At 42.1% G+C, this 17678-nt stretch overlaps 1 protein-coding gene across 1 annotated transcript in view; it reads right to left on the bottom strand.

The window, feature by feature from the left end:
- The window catches only part of RAP2A (RAP2A, member of RAS oncogene family), a 32495-nt gene extending 19430 nt beyond the window's left edge, over positions 1-13065 (bottom strand). The window contains exon 1 of the mRNA XM_061361111.1: positions 12462-13065. Within this exon, the coding sequence (XP_061217095.1) occupies positions 12462-12775 (314 nt within the window). The 5' untranslated portion in view covers positions 12776-13065. The remainder of the gene's footprint in view (positions 1-12461) is intronic.
- Positions 13066-17678: the final 4613 nt, after the last annotated feature.

The following is a 17678-nucleotide window of genomic DNA, read 5'->3' on the forward strand; positions in this document are numbered from 1 at the left end:
TAGGAATATGCCAGTAAATCCTGCACCACGCAGTACGCAGGCCACCCTTCTTCCCTCTTTCTTATGCTCCAGAGCAGTCTGGATTTCTTAAGTTCAAGCATCCTGACCCTAGCTTTCCTCAAACCTTGGTAGGTAGAAATGGAATTATTTTTATTGATTTGTTACAAAAGGAGTAAGGGGAAGCAGTCAGGAGAAACCACTTTTCCGTCATCAGATCAGACTATCATGATGTTTATCTTGAGCTTCTCATGATAAAGTTTTCAGATAGATAATGGTTATTTTGAACATATCTGCTACAGGCCAGTAGTGTGACTGAGGGTTCATATTGTCTGCAAGTACCAGTCATTTCCTTCCCCTGAGAAAGGACCCTGATTCTAGTTAAACATTCATATTGTGTCCTGTCTGTACACCATTACAGCTGCCCAGTAGCTGAAATCTTGGTAATTACTAACATAGCTGAGAGTGTAAATCAAAGAGATGGGAAGAACAGTAGCTTTGGTCCATCGGGAGGCTGTTCAAGGACTACATTTCCTCACTATGGCTCCTAAACCCACACTTGCATAGATGCAAAGCAATTCCAGCAATCCTCCAATTACATGGATAGTTAAGAATCTGAGGCACCGGGCCTGGTGGCAGCAGGACTACTTCCACAATAATGCCAGACCTTTAAGAAAAAACTGGTACTCCTAGTACTAATAGGAACAGCATTCCTTGCCAACAGTTGCTGACAGACTCATCTGATGCGTAGCAAGCATTTGACTTTGAACAATATGAAATCTGGGTACAGAAAGCACTAGAAATAAACAGGTTACAAGGTCTGGCTGAAAACTGTTAGATGGTAAACAGACTCACCAGAAATTTGCAGCGGCTACATATTTTATGATAGTGACACTTCAGTAAGTAACAGAGGTTACATAATCCCAAATGGAAGAACTATCATGTATATACAGTGCCAGAGCAGAAGCAAGATATTGGATATACATTCGCACATTCAGGCAAAACTCTCATCTGATCCATAATACAATCTCGAAAGGCAGCAGAGGATTCTTCAAGCCTAATCCCATGAAAAACAGCCATTCACCACATCAACAGACAGCCTAGCTTCTCCTGAATTTGAATAAAATTTGGGAATATCTGGATTGAGTGAAGTTCCAGAATGCGCCATAATGCCTAAATTTTCTGGAACATCAGAGGATCAAGGAGCAGAGGGCTACCAATTCTATCACATGGCCAACCTGTAACAAATACTGGAGAAGCAGATGATACGAAGACAGCCTGCTGAGCAACTGCAGCTTTTAATGTTAAGTGAGGCTGCAGACATTCAAACTGCAGAGTTTGGGGAAACACAGAATAGATGCCTATGAAGACTAATTAGTCAAGTTATTCACATTTGATATTTAACATTATATCTCTATGGACTCTCAGAAGGCTATCTTCATATCATCTGCTCATCCACTTTTTTCCTGGGAAAGAGTCTATCATCCCTCAGAAAACTGTCTGCACAAAGACAGCCACCTAAGCAGATTCTACTCCAAATACAATGCTATACTCAGCAACGTAATACAACCTGTGCATAGAACTCTTTTTAAAGAAAGGAGACATCTGAAGTACAAGAACTGCCAAGCCCACGCTGTGGACCACCAAGTCTGTTGTCTAGTCAGTATTCTGTACTAAGAAGATCCATACAAAGGCATTCAGAAATTCACTGCTCACAATGTAAGGAATGCAACTCATGTGAAAAGCAGGAGGTAAAGAGAGACAAACATTCTGATGGCAAATATTTCAGATGCAAAACTGGGGTAGGTAAATATACTGGGACTCCAGAAGAATTTAGGGAGCCACGTTCAAGAGACTTCTCCACAATATTTCTGTACACCCACTTAATTTCTTGACAGGCCACATCCATCTAAAGATTTTTTGTCAAAACAAGGTAGCTGTCTGAAGGCCTTCAGCTGTGCAAACCCAGCTGAGCCATATACTGGAATCACAACAGGGTCACACACCTAAGATCTCCTGGGATTTATAGATGAGGCACTCGAGCAGCCATGTCCCTTGATTGACCTAATTCACTAAACATTCCTCTGTAAATCTAGTAACACAGTAACAGTAAGATAATGACACACACAACCGATACCACTTCCAAGGAAGTCATGGGAATAAAAGCAAGTAGTGGCAATGCTGTTTCTCACTTCTAACATGGCAGTACAGCGATTACAGCACTGATCAAGGAGGTGGAAGACCTGTATCATACACCTTTTTTTAGTCATAGGAGTTTCACATCTGCTTTTCCCAGGAGACTGCTCCAGCCACTAAACTACAAGTGAGGTTGAGAAAATACTCTTCAGTCTTCCTGCTGAAGATGAGCCACTATGAAGACAAAATACATGAAAGCAAATTCACAAGTCCCAAGGGAACAAGAATAGAAAAAGGTCAGTTGTACATGCTGAAGAAAGATACTAGCAACAGAAATCCAGGAATTTCTTAGGACTGTCAAAAGTCACCACAAAAATGCAACCTCAATACCCCATATATTGAAATGTCACCAGAATACTCCCCTAGTCCAAGTGACCACAGAAAGGTCAGCTGTTGCTTCATAATGACACAATTGCTTCTATTCCTCCCCCATTCTTTTAGAATTTAAGAGCTTTGATCAGTGAGAAGGCCGGCCTCTCAAGAGAACAGATTCTACATATACAAGGAGACAGCTCAAGTGGTTTGCTGCAACAGGACTACACACCTCAGAGCAAAGCAGACTCCCAAAGATCTGACTGAAAAGAAAAACTAAGCTATTTTGCAAGACCCATTTCTCATGTATTTCTCAATAAAATGCAAGAAAAAGAGAAGGCTGACACTGGGAGGAGTGGGCAGGGGAACAGCATCTCCTCCAGTGCACTGCATTTTCCAAAGATCAGTGCCAGGATCCCCTGCTTTGGACAGCAACCTGCACATTTGGTACAAAACCAAAGCAAATCTCTGCTACCCCCAAACCTCCAGTGTATACTGAGGAGGTCATCTGTTAAAGATCCCAAGCAGATCAAACAGGTTTAAGTGGTACTACGTTGACCCCTCCACATGCATTCTCCTCGCCAAACCTAACGCCACATCCAAATGAATTCATTCCAAATTACTGTTCAGATTTTGATTGTGGACTGCAGCATTAACCCAGCAGAAGGTGACTCATGCTTCTCTCTTCCAGGCATTGTAGGGAGTAACCTGCATGTCAGCTACTAAAAATCTAACTGCTTCTGAGACAAGCAGAGCAGATGCCTTCTTTAAACTGCAAGATGGCAAGCCTGATTTGATCAGAGACTGAGAAGAGCTCAAGCCATTTAGATTTTTTTGGATGGGGGGCATGGGAGGTGTATGAAAGGCATCTGACAAAATGCTCCAGAAGAAATAGATCAAGGTGACCATCTTCTGTGCTCCAAACTGTTTTCAAAAAGAAAATGAATTCCTGAAGTTATTAAATACAAAAAAAAAGCAGAAAAAAACCCACCAAACCACAACTAACCCATGAAAAACACAAAATACCATCACTCAACTGGTTTTCAGCAGAAAAGGGGCAAATTTTAAAAATGAAATCTAAAACATGGGAAGAAAAATTCAAAAGAAAAACAGCTCTTGAGAAAAGACCTAATTTAATATTTCTAGATAGATCGTACAAATTTCATGGGTTTTTCAAAAGAAAAAACCCAACACATTCCGTTTATTTGCATATTTATGCAATATTTCAAGTAAGATTTTGTACTGTAGTTAAAACGATGTTATAGCAATGTGGGAAACTGTAATCAAATCCAACCAGATAAAATAGGCTGATCAGTACTGGCTTATCCTCTATACTGTAAAACACATCATGAGTAAAAGCAAAATTTGTTTGTCACAGCAAGCACACATATGGTCCAGAGGCAGTCTTTGTCAATATTTCTTGAAAGCACCTTTTTTTGGAATTAATCAGAAATCCAGGACCAAAGCTCTTCTTCACAACATTCAAAGCACTTAAGTTCAACACTCCTTCCAATTCATTTCCAGTTCAAATTAAATTGTACTTGAGTTGATACTCACATGGGAATCTCAAACACTATTAATCTTTTAGTTAATCTGGCTATGTGTTAAACAGAACAATAAATAACAGGAAATCACCAAATCATTCTATCAAGTAAAAGTTGTATTTTATTTTACCCAGATCGGTACCCTAAGCTGTTACATTCTAATATTTAAAATGTTTAATGCTTGCCTCATTACCCTGACTTTTTGCAAAAATTAACAATATTTTCAAAGTTGTTAAAGCTCCATCTACATGACACAAGCAACATTTCAAAACAAGCTAATCAACTCTAAAAACACTTAATCTTTTGTCCTTCACCTGATCTTTCACCTAGTCCAGGTACAATTAAGACAAGAACTGAAATGTTGTCACAATTGCATTTTTAAAGGGTACAGCACCAAACGACTGAGCGAACCCTATGACATTAATGTTGAGAAAGGATAACATGTTCATATCGTACCTTTAATTCTCTTGTCTAGACTAGGATTTAAGACAACACAGCTGTTAAAATGCAATCCATTAACAAAGAAAGTGTCCGAGTTGCACTCATCATTGTGCTTAGACTATACTGTTCGCCCTAGTGCAGCAAAAACTGAATACTAGCTGTGTATTGGAAACCTCTGGAAAACAAAAAGAAAACAGCAAACCCAAAACCACCAAAGTAAAACAGACCAGCAGGAAGCTAATGAATAACAGAACATGAAGAAGCAGATAGCCATAGTTCTTTTTACCTTAACAATCACATAAATTGTAAATCTTTGTGCAAGTTACTATGTGCCAGGATAATTTAGCACTGCAGTCCCAATTGCTTCCCTATTCTCTCTCAAAACGTTATCATCGCATACCACCTACACAATTTACAAGGAGGAAAAAGAAGAAGAAGAAGAAGAAGAAAAAAAACCCCACGTTTGAGCAACACTTGCAATTATTGCAGGAACGGAAATAATCAGTAACCCCAGGTTTGCTCTTAGGTGCAAGAAATAAAAACTTGACACTGAATTGATAAGGGGAAGACTACATGTAATGATTTTTTTTTGGAGAGCCACCCATTCAGACATTTCAAATTTTCATCTAAAAACTTCCAAATGCCAAAGAATGTGTATTTTTGAATTTTAGGTCCAAAAAGTATGCCCGCTAACACAAAAGTTTTAACTAAACATACTGTTAGCCAGAAGGTTTTATGTATGGCCAAACAACAAAATTTGTCTTTACCCATATACTATCCAACTGAAGAGCAGAGAATCATGGTTATTTTGAGATGAAAGTTACTGCCAACTGTGTTGGCTACAAAAATCAGTATTTAAAGAATTATTGTCCTCTAGGCAAAACAGAAATTCAAAGGCAAAACAAAAATTCCAATGAGCAATGATTTTTTTTTATAAAATTTTCCAAACAGTCATTGCAAAAATCTGTGTCAAAATAGCTTAATGAAGAGCAAGATAGAAAACATTCAACCCCAAGCATCAATGATGTATTATTGTACTAAACGATGAAAGCCATTAAAGTCACTGTTACATATTTGGTCTTTAACACATTAAATAGCATTTTTATAACACAGACATTATCAAGCAATGCTGCGCAATTCAAAACGTGTTTAAGAAGTCTTGCCACACATTATTCTACTACTTCATTATTGTAGCTATCCATATTTATTCACACACCACTACAACAACATGAGCTACAGCAGTAATTAAGACCTTAGAAGAGATGATGCAAGCATCATAAAAAGATATAGATGTGCTCTACTCTAAACTATCACAATCTAACCTAAACATGCATACAGAAGGAGCTTGCCTACCTGACTTTCCCAATAAAAGCCCAAAGAATACCTAAAAGCAGGAGGGGATAAAAGATTTGTTTTCAGTGCACACATAAGGAAACTATCATGTCACTTTACCTTACAAAGAAAAAATAAACAAATCTTAGAAAATAATACCTATGCAATTATCTGGGGTGAGGGGTGGAGGGCAGAGGGAGCAGCCAAAACCTGTCATGGTTACAAGCACTGTCTCAAGTTATCATGGTTTCCCCAGAAGTAATTCAAAGCAACATGAATATTTCAGATTATCAAGAAAGTATATGTGTGTGTATGTGTGTGTGTGCAAGAGTCAAAAGAACTCTGAAAGCATGAAATTTAATTCAAAAGCTTCTGCAGGAAAACATTAAAGTAGTGTGTTCCAAAGATGCATGAGCACCTTGAAATATCCAAGTTTAAGTCTAAACTAAGCAACTTCAAAATGATCCTCTATAACTTCAAATTGCATGCTGTCAGAGACATGTTTTAGAGTATGTATGAATTCCTCAGTTGAATCAAGAAACCTATAATTTTGTCTGACAGAATTAGTTTATTAATTTCAAATTAAAACAAAGGTTGATTTGCAAAAGAAAAAGATCTAAACTCCATATAGCCAGAAAGAAGTGCTGGGAAGTTATTTTAAAAGCATGAGAAAATAGAGAAAAACTAAAAATCTGAATTTAAAACTAAATAAATTTTACAGTAATGTCCTGTATCTGTAAACTTGTACTCTAATACAGACACTATTACAGTCTCTGTACCAAGTCCCCAATAAGACATAAGAGATGGCCATACAGCTGAAGGTTCTGATGTTATGTACAGACAGGGTCAATTTGATATGACTGACTATTTGTGTTTACCGCTTCTTTAGATCTTCATACCACTACAGATCTTAAAATTCTATCCAGGTTCTTACAGTTTCTCAGAAATATGTACAAGTGTTTGATGGGATTTAAGATATGCTAATCTGTTCTTCCAATAAAATGCTAAATATCACCTGACAGGCGCACAAGAGTGGCTGATAGCTTGGCCAGGCATCCTATAGAGAATGGGGACCATGCTTATTACTTGCTCTGCCTTTTTCATGTAAAGATGAGTACTCTAATCAGCCCACTACACTGAGATTATTGCAAGAAAAACTCTTGCTAAGAAAGACTTCAGGATTTCAGCCTGTTCTTATTTCTATCATCTCCACACAGTCAGCACCTATGAAAGTCCTTATACATTTGTCAAGCTTTACATACTGTATTTCAGAAGGAATAGGATTTTCCAAGTTTCATTTCTACCAAACCCTTAGGTATTTCTTCCTGGAAGGCTGGAGCTATGTTTGTGGTTATAGCAGTGTTTATGAGGAATTCTCTAGAAAGTCAGAAAAATTAGAAAAATATTTATGGAAAATAAAGATGAGAAATATAGAGAATTACAGAAATCTTCTAAATTCAACCATGCTTAAAGAGGACTTATGATCTTTGAGTAAAAAACAGACTTAATTTCCATAGCACTTGGAAAGCAACATTTTCAAACTACATATTTGTGCAAATTTGTAATTTCACGTATATTTTTTCAGACTTAATCACCATTAAGTCACTAAATATGTCAATTAGCACTACTGAAGATGCCGATTTCACAATTAGTACATTTCAATAATTATATCTCTTGTATGTTTTAAATTACCATACAGAATCCCTAGACTGGGAGGCAGGCTCTCACCCTGATAACAAACACCACCATAAAGAACATTCTCAATTCTGAAACACATTCCTGTGATGTTTCTTAGCAATATACCTGTATCATTTAGTCTGCATTTTCAGGCAGTCTAAATTAATAAATGCTCTGGTCTTTGCTTTCCAGAAAAAGAGCAACAGATTAATAAAAAGGCTTTTTTGTTCTTTCACTATTGGAAATAAAATAGTACTTTTGAGAAATGCTTTACGCAGAATCTGTTAAGAGCCTCCAAAACATTAATACAACATTCCTGTCTTTAAAGCACCGGTCAGACATCTAGAGAAACTATTGCAAGTGATAAGCTCCAAAAATTTTGAGTTCTTTTTTATTTCTGTGCTTTAGTTTGCTGTTCAAATTGAAAAAATTTCTTCTCTTTCATGGGGTTCTACTAAAAATATGTATATAAAAGCCTAGAGGAAAGATTGAGAAAACACATTATTGAAGGCTTCATAAGTACCTAGAATACATATCTAACAAGGTTTAAACATACCTTCATGGAAGACAAATATTGGCAAAGTCATATCCAAATTTAAAATTCAATATATGATAAATAACAGCAGATTCTCTTCAGAGAACTTTCTGATCATACAAAAGACAAATACAAAACCGTTACCCAACTCCTTTGTCCACCAAAAAAAAAAAAACCACCAAAAAACCCCACAAAAAATTACACTGCTTAGCCTATATATTCACTACTTATTTCTAAATCTTGATACCTAAGTGAGGTGTACCAGTTCCAATCTGTTTCATCTGACAGTTTCTGCTCTTCTTCCACTGCAGATCTTCACTTGCATGGGCTGCTCAGTTTAGCCTTGCCCTCCCAAATAAAAGGTTTCTCCAGAAAACAGCTCATTCTGCAACTACAGCGAGTTATGTCTGCAGCATAAACAGACTGTTTTTGGCTGCCAAGCTTGCAAATCCATTTTTGAGGGAAAGAAGGTCCCAGAGTTGCAGCACCTACAAAAGCACAGGTAACATCTTTTGCATAACTTCTCACCAGGAGGCAGTAAAGCAGCAGCTGATTCCTTTTATCCTTCTTGTATACAGAAAGTAAGAAGCACTCTTCAAAGCTACCACATAAAAAATATTACGCTTACTTACACCCCATCTTCCCAACAGCACAAACCCCCAGCATTTGCAAGAACCAGAGGAAACAAGGCTTAATAGACATATTTGGCAAAAGTAGGATCCAGAAATTTGTGCCAGGTGCCCAAAACCCCAAGATCATGGGGCCTGGAACACTTCATTTCACAAAAGCAGTCAATTGGATAGTGATTAGGAGCTCCCAAAATGCTTACTTAGCTACCATCATCAGTAGTAACACCTTCAAACAAGCACAGAGACACTCAGGTTCCTGAACCCAGAGACCAATCCTATACTTTCATCTTCATTCTGTGCAACTCATCACCCTACATCCGGACACAACCCCTCTGTCCTCCTATTTGTGATTACAGTCCTCATCCAGCAAAACAAGACATCCACAGCTTCACAGGCACATCCCCCTTCATCTGTTTCCTGGTCCCCACATCCTGATACCAAAGCACAAGTTTCAGAAAAGCAGGCCTAACTGCAAGCACTGCAAGAACAGCTGATTGCAAAAGAGATTCCTTTGTACAACACGAGCTATAGCGAAGTAACTTCTTCAGAAGAAACTATTATAAGACACAGCATCTGGAGGAGGAGGAATAGCAGCTGTGATTTTTGCACCACCGTGATCCTTCATCTAATGCCAGCAGCATTCTGCACAGTGGGAGACTGTCCCAGCGTACAGTGAGCACTTAGGAAATCTTTTCCTTCTCACTGTGTCTAGGCAGAGCTATTGGGTGTGTACCCATCTGCTCAGAACTGACAGGGCTCCTTCACTGAAGGCAAAGCACCTAGACTCAGAAAGACCTAGACAAAAATATTTTATTTACTTTAAAAATAAGAGTATGGTTTACATTTAAACCACTTCCCAGGAAAGTACTTTAATTACCTGTTTAAAATCTATAGAGGCATCCTCCACTCTTGATAAAGCTGTGCACCATGACTGAAAGGGATGCAAGGTTCCCACGCTACACAGTACACAAGGAAGATTTACTACATAGTTTTGCCATAACAGCCTTCTCTGTAAACTGGGAGACCTGGATTTCAGTCCCTTTCTGAGTCTATTTATGCATTTTTTTAATATTAAACAGATATTTAATGAGAACAGAAATACACTGGCAAGAATGACTTGAGCCTCTTCTAACCACTAAGCTTCAGAGTTAAGTAAGGTCCACTTATTTCCTCCCTTTCGTTTATGAAGATGTCATTTGTTCCTGTAAACTCAACTTCACCAGGTGGAGTGAAGGATTCCCTTAGCTTAGTCTGGCCTGGTATGTGGTGGTTAGATCAGGGAAGCAGAAGACTCAAGTGTGCTGGAGAAGACGCAAGCCTCTTCCTGAAGAAGGAAATTTACCTGTCTTTTCTACTTCATGGGAGAGTAATTAAAATTACTCTCTAATTATGTAGTAACACAAGGATTTATTCATTAAGAAAAAAAAAATAAATTTCAAGCATAACACAAAGTGCAGAGATACCTGACAGTCAAGAGACCTAGCCAATTGGCTTTCCAAAACAATGAAAGTTCAGAGATTTTTAGATCATGGTTTTGTACCAATGCAAGCATACAGTTGTTATTTTCAGGCACATCTCATCCAAAATCCCCAAGTAAACAGGACTATGATTATTTTTCCTCTCAATATGGATTAAATGTATTTGTGTAACTATAAATTATAATTTAGAAGTCTTTGCACACGTATAAATCTTTAAATATGCATTGTTCCAGTTTAACTGGTAAAAAGGATGCAATCTTAAATCAGCAGCACATTGTCTTACACCACCTGCAAACTTCAGTTCCAAAATGTAACTACAACACAACAACCCACAAATACAAGATGAGGCGAGTTGAAAAGGAAAAATCCAGTACACTTTCTGAAACTACACCTTTTTAATATTGCAAGTCAACAGCATATCCATTTCAATTGCAACTCAGGACTTGTTAATATTTTCAAGATTTCAGGTGCTACATTGTGAAAGACAGATAAGCCATGTTTTAATCCTGCATTTCACTAAAGAACCAAGCCAAAAGTTAAAGCCTTGCAGAAGCAGCATTTAGACCCACTGTCAGCAGTGCTGAGCCAGTATAACTATGGAAGTACAAGTTGCTTTCTATTCTGCTTCACCTAGTTACAGCTTGTCAGCTGGGGTCTCAATGCAGATGTTCCACTGCAAGGCACGATGCTAGCTGCAAAAGCCATAGCTAAGCATTCATAAAGTAAATTAATTTATATCACTGATTTAATACAGGGAAACCAAAAGCATTTACTACTGATTAAGGTCTACCCTAACTACTTGGAGAAAAAATAAAAGAGTTCTTCTATAAGGTATGTGTGAATAATAAGGATCATGAAGATACTATGGAAAACGCATTTTCCACAATAAATTCAATTCCACTACAATTCAAAATAACTTCATTACATTGGGATTTGAAAATCCCCAGTGAAAAAGTTGGGACATGCATTAAGAAACACCTACTACAAAAGAGTTGCAAGTATCTAAAAATATCATCGCTTTGTCTCCTCCCTCCCCTTTCTCCAACTTGCCCTCCTCCCCAGTTTCAAAATACATCTTCCCCAGGCCTTGGGTCTGGAATGGTAGTTTCTGCAAACAGACCATGCCAACCATATGATTAGCCATTATCACGTTTTATGCTCCACTCTACATTAAGATGCAAATCCAACAGCTGTGGTCCAACTTAGTTATTTACAAGGGTTCCCCTTACAGATGTCCAAGCCAAAGCTGCAACCAGTTCTGCGACATAATTACAACCTCTCTCCACAGGCAATAACAGATCTCTGTCTGCGATGATGTGGCCAGCGGCATTTTCTCATCCAGGCTATGGTTCAAACGGTTGCTATGATTTCAAATAGTACGTCTACCCTTATTTTAGCATGACTGGCTGCATTTCAGCTGCTGACATCTAACTGATTCACGCATATCTAAACAACATAGTGGTTATAAAAACAAACTGACAGTATACACCGGTGTTTCACCATTGTGGATTCACTCATGACAGAGTGGCTGGCAGCACGACCATAGGAAATTAAGAGAAACACTAGCATATATATAAGGCCTAACGCTCACAGCCATCATGTCTTTAGCCAGACTCTTGCGTTCTGCACTTTTAAAAGGAGTGGGAAGTTCACAGAGGTACCTATGAAGGGATCTGAAAAGGTAAATCTCTACCTGCCGTTAGAGACATGTGCCGCACGAAAACACCCAGGTGCTTCCCTTGCAAATCAGCTACGGCACGTCCATTAAGAAAGTACAGTCGAGGGCAGACCCGATGTAATACTGGGGGAAGTGCTTTTCCGCCGCGGGTTACAGCCATGGCACAAACTGCCGCCTGCCTGCCTGTGCTCAGCCTGTCTGCCATATTTCTCGGAGGAGCACCCCAAACTTACCGCGCAGTAAACGCGAACGGGGGATGGGAGAACGGGTGGAAGGAGGGTGAGCAGCGAAAACCGCCAGAGCCCCCTGCCCCCGCTCCGCTACCCCTGCAGGACGTAGCCCGAGGAAGCCCGGCGCTGGAAGAGAAGCACCGGAGGGGGTCCCACCACCCAGGGGCAGCTCCAGGGAAGGAGGGAGGTGAGGGAAGGAAACCGCGGGGCAGGCACCTGAGCGGGCGGCGGGCAGGGCGTGGGCAGCCCCCGGGCCGGAGATCCGGGCCCTGCGGGGCTGCCCGGCGCGGGAGAGAAGGGAACGGAGAGGGGGACAGGCGGCCCGCAGGCCCCACTGGGCCGGGCTGGGCCGGGCCGCAGGTGGGCGTCGGGCGCGGCCGGCGGAGGAGCGAGAGGCCGGCAGGCAAGTCACCTCTTGACGCGGATGATCTGGTCGCGCATGGGTCGGATATCCTGGAAGCTCTGCTGGTTGACCAAGCTGTAGACGAGGATGAAGCCCTGCCCGTTCTTGATGTAGAGGTCCCGCATGGAGGCGAACTGCTCGGTGCCGGCTGTGTCCAGGATCTCCAGGACGGAGGGGGAGGCGTCCACCTCGATCTCCTTGCGGTAGAAGTCCTCGATGGTGGGGTCGTACTTCTCGATGAAGGTACCGGTCACAAACTGCACCGTGAGCGCCGACTTCCCCACCCCACCCGAGCCCAGCACCACCACCTTGTACTCGCGCATCCTCCCGCCGCCACCGCCGCCAGCGCGGACGGAGTCCCCGTCCGTCCGACCCGCACCTGCTGACGGCCCCTCCTCACCCCCCCGCCATGGGCCGCCCCACCCTGCCCGCCGCCGCTGCCGCCAACCCCCGCTCCGCTCCCGCCCGGCGGATGCTGCCGGCCGCGGCGGCTGCTGGGCGGTGCTGCCCGCGGCGGGGCCGCGCTCACGGGCTGCGGCGCGGCTGAGGTGGGGCGCGGACCACGCCCCCTCCTGCCCCTGTCGCCACAGCAACAACCAACCGGCCGGCGCGTGGAGGGGCCCCGCGGAGGAAGAAAGAGCAGGGAGGCGGGAGGGCGGTGTCTCGTCACGTGGCACCTCCCCCGCCGGGAGGGGGGAGGATGGAAGGAGCCGGCGAACCGGCGGGCGGAAGCCGTCTCACGTGACTACGACGGGCGCAGCTGACTCGTTTGGCGGCGGCGGCCCCGCCTCTCGCCCGGCGCTGTTGCCGTGGAGACAACGGCCCGCCCCCGCCCCGCAGCCTGCTCCTCGGGCCAGCTGCGCCACACGCGCTTCCCGCAGGGCCAATCAGCGGCTGCGCAGTGGTCACGCGGCTGGCGGGATGAACCAATGAAAACGCTGGCTGGGGAAGAGCGGGGTTGCGTAGGTTGTCAGCGGCCCCGAGGCCGGAAGTGTCTGTCAGGGGCCCGTGGTGCCGGGACTCTGTGCAGGGGCAGCTGCGGCCGGCTCGGTGCTGGGGCTTGGGAGCGGCATGTGGCCCGAATGGAAGCTGGTGTCGCACCGTCGAAGGGGGGTTGCAGGGCGGTAGGGTGATGCGGCGGCGCTGCCCCCTGTCTCGGTAGGTGGCAGGAGTGCGGGAGGGGGGGAGAGGCTTTTCCTAGCCGCCCAAGTTGAAATCCCGTGCAGGCTCCCCGGTGCTCTGGGGGAGGGTGCTTTGTCGTGGTAAGTGCTTGCTGGTTTAAACGTGGCATTTCTCCGGCGGCTGGAGGTGTCCCCGGAGGCCCCGAGGCTAACACCATGTTACTCCCACTGTCTTGTACAAAAGTAATAGGGATTCATAAAATCCAACGCACCGATCCTGTGAGTGTGTCCTTTGAGTGCACTGCTATCGTCGTGCTGGTCCGGGCTTGCTTGGGATGTAGCTAGGTTCTTGTTACTAATGAGTGCTACCCCCTCATCCCTCTCTGATAAAGGGCCAAGAAAATGGTGGTACAGTTTGGGAAAAATACTCTATTTAAACAGTAACAAAAATGAAGATGATTGATGAGATGACAGTAACATTTTCTCGTGGGAACCGGTAGTGCTCTGGAAAGATGCACATTTGTATGCTCCTCCATAATCCTTTTTTTGATTTTTCATTTTTTAAATTTCTCAGACATCACTGGTTAAAATGATCTGATGTAAGGAGAAAAGATTTTCTTTCTATTAGAGGCTTAAGTTTCAGTCAGAGCCATTTGTTTGCTGACCAGTTACTCTCTGAAAGCTGTCAGGAAAGGAGCTCACTCCTGGGGCTGCTTATTCCTATTCTGCTGTTCTTGCCTTTGTGTTGTCATGTCTTCATTTTAAGTAAGGCCTAAGGTGTCAGCATGCTTTCCAGGAAGGCCCAGTTCTGGTCTGCTTCCTTGTTGACTTGTTTTCAGGTTTTCAGAGCTCACTCGGAGCTTTTGGGTGGCAAACATATTTCTGGGTTTTTGGAGCACATTTGCTCTCTCTCTGAGTCTTCGGTGGAATGCTTGCCATGTGCAGTGTTTTAAGCTTTCTAGTGTTTTGCTTGGGCATCCTGTTTGGTTTTTCCTCTGCGTGTTTTTAGTGCCCACAGCACTGGTCTGTCTACAAGGAAGACTGTTATACACTGGCCTCTTATAGTGCCTGTGTAGTCCAAAAACCACTGAAGCAAAATGAGAACGCAACACATATCTGTAAATATATTGAATACCAAAGGCAAACATGGATTTTTTAAATTACTTTTTTTTTTTTTTTTACAGGACTGTGAGAATCCATTTGTAAATGTTGCAGGGCCTGGTTAATCTAGCCAGAAGTGAGCAATGATTTCAATGAATAATCTCATTTCTGTAGGTGACTTGGCACCTTCAAGTAATAGAAATTAGCCTACAAGAACGTGTAATAGCACAAAATGCAAGATACTGCATGTGTGAATTAATAAGTATTTGTAGCATAAATCCAGGACCCCTTCAGCAAGTAATGGGAAAATACTTGGCTTCATTAGTCAATGCTGAAAGGAAGCTGCTAGTTCAATGCAGTTGGGGAGAAAACAAATGTGACTGTGTTGTGCACACAGTCAATCTTCTGGGTGACTAGTGAGAATATACTGTGTCCAGTTCTGATAAACCATGTCCAGGAAAGAGGAACTTGTACAGAAATACACCCAGGATGGTTACTGAAAAAAGGGCAAAGCTTATCTACAAGAATACATTAGAAATATTTGTCTGATTAACCTAGGAAAAGCAAAGGCAGAGGAGGGTTGGGAGTAACGAGTAAGGCAGGGTAGAGTTAAGCTTAAGTGAATAAGCATTTAAGATAATGAACAATGTTGATAGAAGAGCATGGATTTAAACTGATTATAATCTAGATAGAAAACTAAGAGCTATCTCAGAGGGCTGAGGGCTTTGCCGTCGATTAAAACCAGTGAATGATAAACATGTGTAACAGGCTTCAAATTGTATTGTGCTTCAGAACAGGAAGATGATCTATACAAGATAGATTTGTGATCTGTGTTGAAGTGAGGAGATTTGGGCCTCCTTTATTACTCTTCCTGAGACTGGAACAATCTCCTGATGTTCAATACTCCTCAGAAAGAGAGCTGCTTATTTGCGATGAGGATGATGATTAGAGTGAGAAGGCAACAGTTCAGGAAGTGAAAACAGAAGTGTTCACACTAGAAAGATTTACACCATGTGTTCATTCTCATAGATTACTGAGTTTGCTGCGCAGCAACGTGGTTTTTCTCTTAATAAGGATAGTGGAGTGATGCGTGCACGGACTAAAGAAACATGTAGAAACCCAAAATATAGAGGGACAGTATGGAAGGAGCATGGAGGATGGAAAAGGCAGAATGGGCAACTGAGGGGAGGTAATGGATGCCTTGAATGGATGACTATTCCCAAGGATCTCAGATAGTTTGTTGTGAGGCTGAACACCTTCCCATTGCTCCGTTTTTCTAGCCTTCACCCTTGGTTGATTTTGATTCACCTGGGGAGAACAGCAACATTGAAAATTTAGCTAATAAGTGCCTGTACGTTCAGCCCTAAAATCAAATACAGTATCAGTTATGTGGAGTTATTTATAATGAGATGGAAAACATAGAGCTGTTTAGGTGCTGCCAGTCTTTCTTTTATGCATGCTGCTTATATTTTTGCTGTCCTTTACCAAAGGGGAGGGGGGGGAAGAGAGAACGAAGGAAATCTCATGGAAGAGAAACTTCCTGCCACAAAAGATCAAGCTGGGCAAGGCTTACCAGGCAACTATCTCAGCCTACAGCATGCTTTCCCATCACAATTTTCCTCTTCAGCTTCTGAAAGGAGACTCAGGAGGCATCCAGTCCCTCTGTGTTGTACAGCTGGGTTTTGCCGGCTGCCTAGGATTCAGAAACTTTGGTTTAGTAGCTCACTTCTCAAGTCTTTTTTATGTCTTATATCAAATTACTCTATTTCAAATTTCAGTAGCCTGTGGCTAACCACGCTCTTTTATGATGAAGTTTCTCAATAAATATAGATTTATTTTTTTTTATCATATGCAGAAACCACCATACTGTTTCATATTTTTTTTTTTTTTTTGCTAGCTGCTGTTGCATCTGACTACACATTAGGGCATGAAAGAGAAACAAGGTCTCTGGTATCTGTTTTAATTCCAAAGCCAGGGTTTTCTAATTCTTCAGTAGTAACAGTACCAGTGGCAAGCTGTAAACTGGAGTAATATGAAAAATGGGAAATCCATAAACCCATAGCCCACTCCCCCTGAGAGCTGAAGATGGTATCCTGATGCTGAAGCACAAAGGAACGTGTGAAGTAGAATCGGTCTACTCTGCAAACTGTTCTAGTGTATATTTGATTTACCTGGTCAAGAGATTTTTTTAAGTGCATGTTAGTAGAACATCAGTGATTTCATGTCCTTGCTTACTGTCATATTTTTACATTTGGGCTTTTAGTGCCATTCTTTCAGCACATGGATTGCTCCTAAGCATGTGTCATTACAGTATTTTAGGAAGTGTAGGAAGTGTTAAGGATTGAGATTATGTTTAGTCTTAAATATTACTTGCTATATTAATTATGCTATTAGAACTGTCCATAAGGGTGTTATCAAATTCAGGATACAACTAACTGGAGTGAAAAGTGGCTGACTTCTCTTAAGCTATCCTTGGCATTTTCAGATGATTACACTGTTAATTTCCCTTTCATCCCATTGGAAATATTGTCCTTTTTTTATTTTACTGACTGCAAATTTGTAGGGGTTTGACATCTTTGTTCATTAAGACAGCAGCTTTCTAGAAGAGTGCAAGAACCGCCTGAGTGCACTTGCAAAGGGGAAGGAGGTTGGACCTCCTCTATCCTGTTTGGTAGTGGTTAGGTAGCAGCTTTGGTAGTCCAAGAGCCTGACCAGTGGCAGCAAGGTATAGGAGGTATGCTTAGCACAGTTGAGTGCATGGGGCTGGATCTCAGCTGATCCGCTGAGTGTAGCAAGTGAGCCAGTGATCAGCATTGCCATGCTTTAGTTCTGGTACCTGGTTTTGGGAAGAAATTCACAAAGTTGGTGTGGTAAGTGGTAGGAAATTCTTGGCAAAATTGAGACTTTAGCGCTTGGATTTCCAGCAGTCAAGCATGCTGAGCTGAGAGATCTTAAAACAGCTGATCAGAAACGTATGGGCAGATTTTTTCTCTTCAGGTTAAAT

The sequence above is a fragment of the Neopsephotus bourkii genome, unplaced genomic scaffold (assembly GCF_033783945.1).
Source record: "Neopsephotus bourkii isolate Nb327-2 ecotype Australia unplaced genomic scaffold, CSIRO-AGI_Nbou_v1 NB_1052, whole genome shotgun sequence".
In the NCBI taxonomy this organism is placed as follows: domain Eukaryota; kingdom Metazoa; phylum Chordata; class Aves; order Psittaciformes; family Psittacidae; genus Neopsephotus; species Neopsephotus bourkii.